The 10,045-nt window shown below is 41.3% G+C and overlaps 1 protein-coding gene across 1 annotated transcript in view; it reads right to left on the reverse strand.

Annotated features, from left to right (window-relative positions):
• Positions 1-7,726, reverse strand: part of RAB38 (RAB38, member RAS oncogene family) — a 34,682-nt gene extending 26,956 nt beyond the window's left edge. Inside the window, exon 1 of the mRNA XM_030550871.1 lies at positions 7,477-7,726. Coding sequence (XP_030406731.1) covers positions 7,477-7,681 — 205 coding nt within the window. The 5' untranslated portion in view covers positions 7,682-7,726. The remainder of the gene's footprint in view (positions 1-7,476) is intronic.
• Between the last annotated feature and the right edge of the window lie 2,319 nt (positions 7,727-10,045).

Raw genomic sequence — 10,045 nt, forward strand, 5'->3', positions numbered from 1 at the left:
TACAAAGTGGCTGGTCAGTCATGGATGGTAAGTGGCCATGACAGCTTTTGCTCTAGACGCTGCCTGATGGCCCCAGTCTGGGATGCCATATGGCTGGCCTAACCGGGTTCCTCTCCTTCATGGTCCTTCCCAGACTGGGCAGACCCATCCCATTGTGCCATTGCTGTGCAGCATAGGCGGTCTCAGGATCAGGTGAAAAGCCAAGAGAGGGGACTAGAGGAAGTTGGGGGATAGAAAGGAACATGAGGGATGGGAAGACATAGCAGGGTTTTACATGTATGAGGCTGGGGTCTTTCATGATCCAGTGGTGATGGTCAAGCATCCTCACTAGCATAATGATGGTCTGGGCATCCCAAAGAGGCTTACTAAAGAAGGACAGAGTCTCTGGTGCGAGGCAGAGGCCTGGCAGCCTTTCTGCAGGGAATTCCTCATGAATCTGCTCTTCCATTTCCTTGAAGGCAAATGAAGACAAACACGCAAAAGGGGAGCAGCAAAGACAGAAAATGCAGCTTCTATCTGGTGCTGACTCTAACTTACAACCTCATTGCTGGAGAAACACAGGCACAGCATATGGTCTGGTCAGACACGCCAAGACCTTCCAAACTTGTACGAGCACTGAGCTGCTTTGGGCATTATTTTGAGCTGCCTGTCTAGTCACAGGCTCACAGCAGTGTTGCAAAAGGTGCAGTCTTGGCCAGCTAAGCCCGGTGTTCATTAAACAAAAGGCAAAAAGAGAGTTAGAGGAAAGAGAAGAAATAAAGTGAGGAAGGAAAATGACACATGAGGAAGGAAGTGGAAGAAGGAAAACCAAGGCTTACATTCTAAGTGTTCGGGATTTAGCTGATTTAGCTGGTGGAGGTGGCAATGTCATCTAGGTCCCTCTCTCTGGCCCAGTCTGGTCAGGAAAATGAAGGCCCAACAGTGTCATGGTGGATCCTTGGGTCCCAGGAGATGGTTAGCGTGGCAATCATGATGGTAGAGCTCACTGGTTTTCGTTCCACCTGTCTTCCACATTTTGTTCCCCCACCTCCAAAAATCTCTTTTTTAAAGACTTCAGAAAGGGACGATGGGTAGAATGGTCCCTGCTCTAATTTTGTTCACCAATTAGGCCTAATTTCTGACGTGCCATTTTGGGCCATTAATTTCCAGTTCCAGACTGTCGTTTACTGGTGATGTTCTTAACACCAGACAGACATTTTTGTTCAGACAAATCTAGTCTGTCTTTTAACTTTTGGACCTTTTTCTAAACAATGTCATATAACAATGTGAGCTGGACTTTTGTTACCTTGGACAAATGAGAGCACAGGTCTGTGCACAATAGCTCACTCAGTCTTTTTGAAGCAGCTACTCTGCAGCCACTAGCCAAAGTCCTTTTCCTAGCAGACAAGTCCCTCCTGGCAAAAGCATGTAAGGTAGTAGGCATTTTTGTGTCATAAAAAAAGAGGATTGTCCTTCATCTTTCCTACAATCAGATTATTTCTTTGAAACATAGGTGGTCACCAGCCCATGAACCAATGGGCAAGAATTGTGTCCTAGGTATCCAAACAGTTTTATCATATACACACACAATAAACCACTTTCACTAAACTCCAATTATTTTAGAAGGAAACTATGAGTTAAATATTCTGTACCCTGTAAAGTACTGCACCATAACTGTATCAAGTCACTGTACCAGTAAATTGACAAATGTAACACTAATGACTGGTAAATTGGCACAAAATATACTCTGTTAGCGTAACTAACTGCCTCATTATTCAGTCCAGATGTTGCATGTATTTCAAAAACTTTGTTGGGATAAATCACTGACGTTATGGGCTAAATCTGAAGACTTTATCGTAGTTAATCCATTATGATGCTTCCTGGGGCTAACCAGGGTTGTGAGGCATGTGCCTACCCTTGCCCTTAGTATGAGGAAGCCAAATCTCTCAGCTCCCCAATTCCACTGTCTGCAGGCAACACAAGCATTCCCCACTAGGCCTGGCAGTCCCACCTTCACTCTGCAGGTTAGCAATTGCCACATTCCAACCTTCGATTCCGCCGAGCATCTCTTTGGAGTGTCTAGCCCTGGACACTCGATCCACTTCTTCCAAAGAATCAATACACCACCGCTTACCAGTTCCAACTCAGATCTCTGCTCCGCTTAACACACAGGACTTAGATATGTTAATGGTGAAATAAAGTATATGATTATTTAACAAAGCACAGACATTTAATTGCTATAGCAGCAAGAAGTAGAAATATTGGAAATAAATGGTGATATACAAAGTAACACACATTCTAGAGCCTAGACTTAATTAAGAAGATACTCTCATGTCTAAGAAAGTATTGCTCACCCCAAACCCTTACAGCGCTTTACAGCTAAACAGGCTGTGACCCTTCTTTCCTGTGGTATGCACATTGTCAGTTCTCTTCTTAGGTGAAGGTATGTCTTTTTGCACTCCAAGATATATCACCTCATCCTTTGTCTTTATTCATAAATGGGATACTCCTCTGCAGTTTGTTTCATCCTGTAGATTTCCTTCCTTGTAGAATTCACAGTATCTCAGTTTGTACCTGGCTTAGCATGCAAATAGTCATACAATACACAAGTGGTCAGAGAGGGAGATAGGTGTCAGTTACCTCTGAAATTTCTTTTCATTCTAGCAGGTATGTCAGCTCCTGTTGACCTGCCTTATCTCCAAGACCTTAAGAGCAAAATTTTCAGTATGGATACATAACTCCTTAAATATTATCTATACATACTGTGACCAAGTTCCTCCTTTGCCTTGGTGGGTCCTGCACTTATTGGCAGATTTGCTCGCCTCACAGATTCACGGCAGTTTGGCCACATTTGCTAGTGACTCAAACCTGCCGTTCACTCAGCTAACCTCTCCACTGGCCAGCATGGGGAAAGGGAGAACAATCCCAGCAGTCTCTGCTGATCCACCTAGTGTGTCAGGAGACAGGCCAGGGACCTTCCCCTCTGGTGAAACTCACAGTCCAGTCAATTCCTCCTGTATCCAATTGGGAGTTGGAGGGGATGGAGGGAACCCAGGCCTCCCTCTACTCCAGGTTCCAGCCCAGGGCCCTGTGGATCACAGCTGTCTACAGTGTTTCATGTAACACCTGTGTGACTCACTGGGCTACTTCCCCATGGCCTCCTCCCAACACCTTCTGTATCCTCACCCCAGGACCTTCCTCCTGAGGCCAGATAGCATTTGTACTCCTCAGTCCTCCAGCAGCATACCCTCTCACTTTCAACTCCTTGCACACCCCTCACTAACTGAAGTGAGGTCCTTTTTAAACCAGGTGCTCTGATTAGCCTGCCTGTCTTAATTGATTCTAGCAGCTTCTTAATTGGCTCCAGGTGTCCTAATTAGCCTGTCTGTCTTAATTGGTTCCAGCAAGTTCCTGATTATTCTGGAACTTCCCTTGTTACCTTACCCAGGGAAAAGGGACCTGCTTAACCTGGGGTTAATATATCTGCCTTCTATCAGTCTCCTGTAGCCATCTGGCCCGACCCTGTCACAATATATTTTGCAATGATTATGATGACCATTTGGCTATGGACTTTTGGTAGAGACCTCACATGCCACCCTTCAGTGAGCTATTATGCAGATATCTGACCCAGGGGATCCCTGTAAAACCCTATGCACCTCCCTGTATCTGCTGCTGGTTGGCATCAAGGGATCCCTGATTCAAAGTCACTAATAATCAAAACAATTACTTAATGCAGAGGCTCACAGAGTGTGCTTGCTGGCTACTGGTGGTCCCTGAAGAGCTGGCAAGTGCCACAGTGTTGACCCTGCCTCCTGTTTCCAGCTTCTTTAACAGATGTCCAAGTTCTTCATTACAAAGAAGAGCCTGGATGCATTTGAAAGCAGCTATTCACAAAGCAGAGACCATATTAGCAACCTCATAACATTAGGAGGAGGAAAAAAGAAGATGTGCAGAGAGTGAAGCCAAATGTTAAGCAAAGTAACCAAGACCCAGATCCTCAAAGGTATTTAAGCAACTAGCTCCCACTGAATGCAATGGGGGTTAGGTGACTGAATACCTGTGAGGGTCTGGGCCTAAATTCTTTCCTGGTGTTCTTTTTCCAATTACATTAGCTGCCATAAGGATTTTGTATAATTATACATGGGAAAGGAGGTTCTCCACAAACTACACATGTGTTTTATTAAGATGTGATCCTCATTAAGGAAAAGTGATCCCTTGCATTAATGTTTGAATGGTGCTTTGAAGTGGTGTTATAGCTAGAGTGGGGATGTCATAAACAGATAAGTAAGAGTTAATAGAACAGAAGTGCTTTATATCTCTTTGCCTGGAAAGGGTTAACAAGAACAGTGAGCCTGGCTGTCACCTGACCAGAGGACCAATCAGGAGACAGGATACTTTCAAATCTTGAGGGAGGGGAGTTTCTGTGTGTGCTGTTAGATTTTGGTTGTTGTTCACTCTGGGGGCTGAGAGGGACCAGATGTGCAACCAGGTTTCTCTCCAATCTCCCTGATACAGGTTCTTATAGATTCAAAATAATAAGTACTAGGTGGTAAGGCGAGTTAGGCTTATGTTTGTTTTCTTTATTTGCAAATGTGTATTTGGTTGGAAGGAGTTCAAATGTGCATTTGGCTGAAAGGAGTTCAAATTGGTATTTTGCTGAAAAGATTTTAATTTGTACTTGTATACTTAGGCTGGGAGGGTATTCCCAGTGTCTATAGCTGAAAAACCCTGTAACATATTCCATCTTAAATTTACAAGATCATTTTTACTGTTTTTCTCTCTTTAATTAAAAGTTTCTTGTTTAAGAACCTGATTGTTTTTTTTATTCCAGTGAGACCCCAGGGGACTGGGTCTGGATTCACCAGGGAATTGGTGGGGAGAAAGGAGGGAAGGGAGAGAGAGGCTAAATTCTCTCTCTGTTAGGATTACTGTCTCTCTCAGGGAGAATCTGGGAGGGGAAGAGAGAAGGAGGGGGGAAGGTGCATTTTCCTCTCTGTTTTGTGATTCAAGGAGTTTGAATCACACAGTGATCTTCCAGGGTAACCCAGGGAGGGGAAGTCTGGGAGAGGCAACGGTGGGGGAAAGGGTTTGCTTTCCTTGTGTTAAGATCCAGAGGGTCTGGGTCTTGGGGGTCTCCGGGCAAGGTTTTGGGGGGACCAGAGTGTACCAAGCACTGGAATTCCTGGTTGGTGGCAGCGCTACAAATACTAAGCTGGTAATTGAGCTTAGAGGAATTCATGCTGGTACCCCATCTTTTGGACGCTAAGGTTCAGAGTGGGGAATTGTACCATGACAGGGGAGTTAGACACAGACAGTGCAGGAACTGAGTTAGAAAACAGACCAGTCATTATGCACTCAGCAGTATCTCAAACACAGCCTTGAACATTAGAACCTGTTTTACTGCAAGAGGGAGTGTTGATCAAGACACCAGGATTATCTCCTGCTCCTCACGGGGTCTTTGGTTTCCTCCTTTACAGGGATGGGCAGAAGAGGGCTGGGCTGTAACTTGTCATGAGAAGCAGCAGAAATTTAAGGAATAGTTGTTTTGTTTGGCTCATGGGTACAACAGTGCATCTCTTTCCAGATCACACAATTTATTTATTTATGGCCAGATTCAGAGTACCTTCACTCATGTTTTCCACACCAGCCAGCTGCCTTACTCATGGTAGCTTTAACACCAGAATTGTGCTGGTCTGAATTTAAAGTGTAGCTTACAGAAGTTATTTTCTAGTTTACATTGGTCAGCAACTAAAACTCCTTAGAAGCCAGACACTAGAACTCAGATGGTAACTTCTGTTTGTTATTGAGCACCGTGCTGACCTTCATTGAGATTTTTGGAGTTTAGCAATCCAGTTTAAGTACTGTCATTCTCTCTGTCATGTGTGATCACTCAGAGATTGTGCTAGCCACTGAATACTACTGCTTGGTGTAATTGCATTCAAACCTGCTGCTGCCTGACTGAAAGCTACATCATATGATCCAACAGCACATGATTAGCAGTTTAATATAGTCTCTGGAACAAGGCATGCAAAAGAAGTTTTTAAAAACTGTGAGTACATGTCTCATTAGAGATGCTGCATCTGTGTTTGAATAGTTTTAAGATTGTTCATAAACCATCTTCTGTGGTGTTGGTAGTTTTGATAGTACAGTGCCAAATTCAGAGCTCAGATATGAGCTAGCTCATCTCTCTGTGCCAAATACACAAGTATATGAAATCCCCTTATTCAAAAAGAATGCTAAGAATTTTCTTATTTCACTGGCCTCAGTAGGTGTAATTCTAGAGTAAGTCAATAAACCTAAAATACATGTCAGAAGTCAGAATGTAAATAGAGAAGATAAAATTTTCTCTGCAGTTCCTTACTTGTAAAGATAACTTCTTAATTCATTTGAATGAAAAAGGCCTTGCTTTGTGTTATAGTAGTATAAAAAATTCTGTGTTATAGCGGTAGTATTTACGATTCCTCTCTCTTATATAGATTAAATGAAAAATTGGTACGGACATGCTAAATATGCTGTTGAGTCATATTTACATTTTGCTCACTGAAACCCAATTAAAGGTTATAAAGAGAGACTGTGAAAATGAAAATTCATGATTTTAATTAGAAGCAAAATATAGGCCAATGCAAAAAAAAAATCTTTCCCAAAATATCTATTGCAATGATGTGGCCTTATTCTATTTTAAAAATGGAAATAAAACAGGCATGATAGAATGTTGTTCCTTTTTTATTCTTTTTCTCATGATGCAGAATAATTTACCAAATTTTGCTTTATATTACTATAAAATGTCTAGGAAATATTAGTAAACCATTTATTGACAAGTGAGATTATTCCTCAAACAGAAACACTGATTTTTTAAAAAGCAGTGTGAATAGCTCTATTGGATTGCACCGGGGGGGGGAGGAACAGAAAGGAAAAAAAATCGAAGAAATTTGCTAAACTAACCCCAAAATAGCCTTTCCTCGGGTAATAACTGTAAAAATCACATTAACAATCCTGATGAGCCTTTTCTTCCTCCAGAAAACATACAATGAGGAGACCATTTTTCCTACTCCCACCAAAAAAAAAACAAAAACAAAAACAACCCAACCCCAACCCCAAAACCTCTTAAGATTGTCAGGTAAGGTGGGTGAGAATAGTTTGAATGAGAGGGAAAAAAATCATAAAAGTGATAAGAGACTCTGTCAATGTACCCCTGTCACAGTGTGCATGTACATGGGTGGGGAAGAAGATGAGCGGGACTAGGCAGAACTGCCTTAGCACTGAATCCCCAAGGGGAGGGCATACCCTCCCTCCTCCACCCTTGTGGGGAGCGCTGAAGTTTTGATCTAACCTGAGGTGTTCTCTCCTAGGTCTCCTCCATTGTTTTTAAAGCATCAGGAGTTCCCAGTTCAAGGCTTGATGCTGTTTTGGGTTAATACTTTGTGTAATACTAGACAGATGTGGGGGCAAGGGAATTGGACCCCTCCCTCTGTCACTTCCCTTCCCCTCTGTACTAACCAGCAATATCCCAGAGCTGCAGCCGTACCACCGTCTCAGCATCCCAGTTGAGCACCTTCAAGGCAAAGTCCACCCCAATGGTGGCCCGGTAGTGAGGGGAGAAGTTCTGGTGGACGTAGCGCTTGATGATGCTGGTTTTGCCCACACCCAGGTCCCCAATCACCAGTAGCTTGTAGAGATGCTCTTTCTGACTAGGCTTCTGCATCTTCCCTGCTGCTGCTGCTCCCTGATTGCATGCTCTGCTGGTAGGATCCTGCCAGGGTGAGCGGGAGAGAGGGAGTGAGGAACCAGAGAGGGAAGAAGTGAAGGGAGGTGGAGGCTCTCTCCCCTATCACAGAAGCAGCAACGCCCAGATCCAGCAGCCAGCAGAGCTGGAGGATGAAAGAAACATGAGAGCAAATCAAGCAGGAAAAGTCTTCCAACAAAGTTTTTGTGTTTTTTTTTTTTTTTTTTTTTTTTTTTGGCAGAATTCAGTGTGAGATGTGTCTGTGGGATAAGTAATACCATGGGGACTAAAGGGTTTGCATGGAAGACAATGCAATAGACAGACCTGGCCATGTTTCACTGCTTGTTGCACTGAGAGTCCCTCATGTGTGACTTAGATTTAAGGCAGTTTTTAAGAACACTCATCCTTTAATAATGGATATTTTCCCCTCTGTGTGTTTCAACAAGCATACAAGATACCAGGCATTACAGAAAAAGAAGTTTCCTTTCAGATCACCACAGCTTGGCTAAGACCTGGTATACACTTAAAAGTTTTACTGATATACCTATGGTTAGGGATGCAAGGTTTTTTTAGCCACTAAAAGCCTTCATGTGGATGAAGTTATTCCAGTGCAAAAGTGACTTATTCCCTTTCCTGCATAGGAATAGTTATGCCAATGTAAAGTATGTTTATATCAATATTACTGCTTCCACATTAGAGGATTTGTACCACTTTAACTATACTGGAATAGTTAAGATTGTATACCATTTAATGGTAGACAAGCTTATAGCCACTCCACACAACTGATTTAGTGTTGCTCTTCCTGTTCATAAAACTGGAATCTAAAATGAAACGTGATGCACACCAGTTCCAGCAGCGTTTTCCTGGAATGCTGATAAACTTCACTCATGACAAACAGGACAGTATTTCAGAATATGGATGTGGGTGGTCATTGCTCTGTTTGCCAAAATCAAAAGCTCCAACCCTGCAAAAACATATATGTATGCTTAACTTTACACAGTGTGAGTGGTCCCATTTTTCCTAAGCTAGGAGACTGAGGCTTTCATTTTGAGAGCTATCATGGTAATCAGAAGTTAGGAATTGTAGAAAATTGATAAGGGAAGCCAAAGGACACAAGAAGACCTCTATGGCCAGCAGTGTTAAGGACAATTAAAAAGAGTTTTTTAAATATATTAAGAGCAAAAAGAATCCTGGTCCATTAGTAGATGAAAAGGGTAGAATTATCAGCAATAATGCAGAAAATTCAGAAGTGTTCTCTAAATATTTTTGTTCTATGTTTGAGGAAAAACAGATGATACAGTCTGATTATATGGTGATTATAAAACTCTTTCCATTTCACTAGTATCTCTGGAGGATGTTAAATAGAAACTACTGTAGTCAGACATTTTTAAATTAGCAGGTCCAGATAACTTAGATCTAAGAGTTTTATAAGTTGCTGAGGCATTCACTAGACTCTTAATACTGATTTTCAATAAGTCTGTGAGCACTGGGAAAGTTCTAGAAGACTACAAGAAACCTAATGTTGTACCAATATTTTAAAAGGGCAAATGGGATGTCAGCCAGACATGGATCCCAGGCAAGATAATGGAGCAGCTGATATGTGACTCAATTAACAAAGAATGAAACGAGGGTAATGTAATTAATGCAAATCAACATGGTCTTATGGAAAATACATCTTGTTGAAGTAATTGATATTTTTTGATGAGATTATAAGATTAGTTAATAAAGGTAATAGTGTTGATATAATATACTTAGACTTTTGTAAGGCATTTGACTTGGTACCACTCAACATTTTGATTAAAAAACTAGAATGATATAAAATTAATATTGCACAGACTGTAAGTACCTACACAGAGAGCAACTATTTAATAATGGGCTCTTCAGTCTTGCAGAGAAGGGCAGAAAATAATCCAATGGCTGGAAGTTGAAGCTAGACAAACTCAGAGTGGAAATAAGGTGTAAATTTTTAACAATGAGAGTAATTAATGAATGCAACAATTTGCCAACAATCATGGTGGATTTTCCATCACTGATGATTTTTAAATATGGTAATGGATGTGGTAAGAGAACTTAAAAAGGAAGCAGATTGATAGAGAATATTTATAAATATTTAAACGGAAAATTTTTTTGAAGTTATTTCCATTTTGCCAAGTTTGAACTAATCCATTTATTCTTTTCTCAATTTTTTTACATTTTTTCATAGAAATTTTATCCAAATGTTTATTTAAATGATTAGTGAAATTTTCATTTATTAAAATACAGGTTTTCAGTAAACAAAACATTCCAATAACCATTTCAATAAGATTTTTCATAAAAACTTCAGTACAAATTGATTTTAAAAGT

Source organism: Gopherus evgoodei, chromosome 1 (assembly GCF_007399415.2).
Source record: "Gopherus evgoodei ecotype Sinaloan lineage chromosome 1, rGopEvg1_v1.p, whole genome shotgun sequence".
NCBI classification, from domain to species: Eukaryota; Metazoa; Chordata; order Testudines; family Testudinidae; genus Gopherus; species Gopherus evgoodei.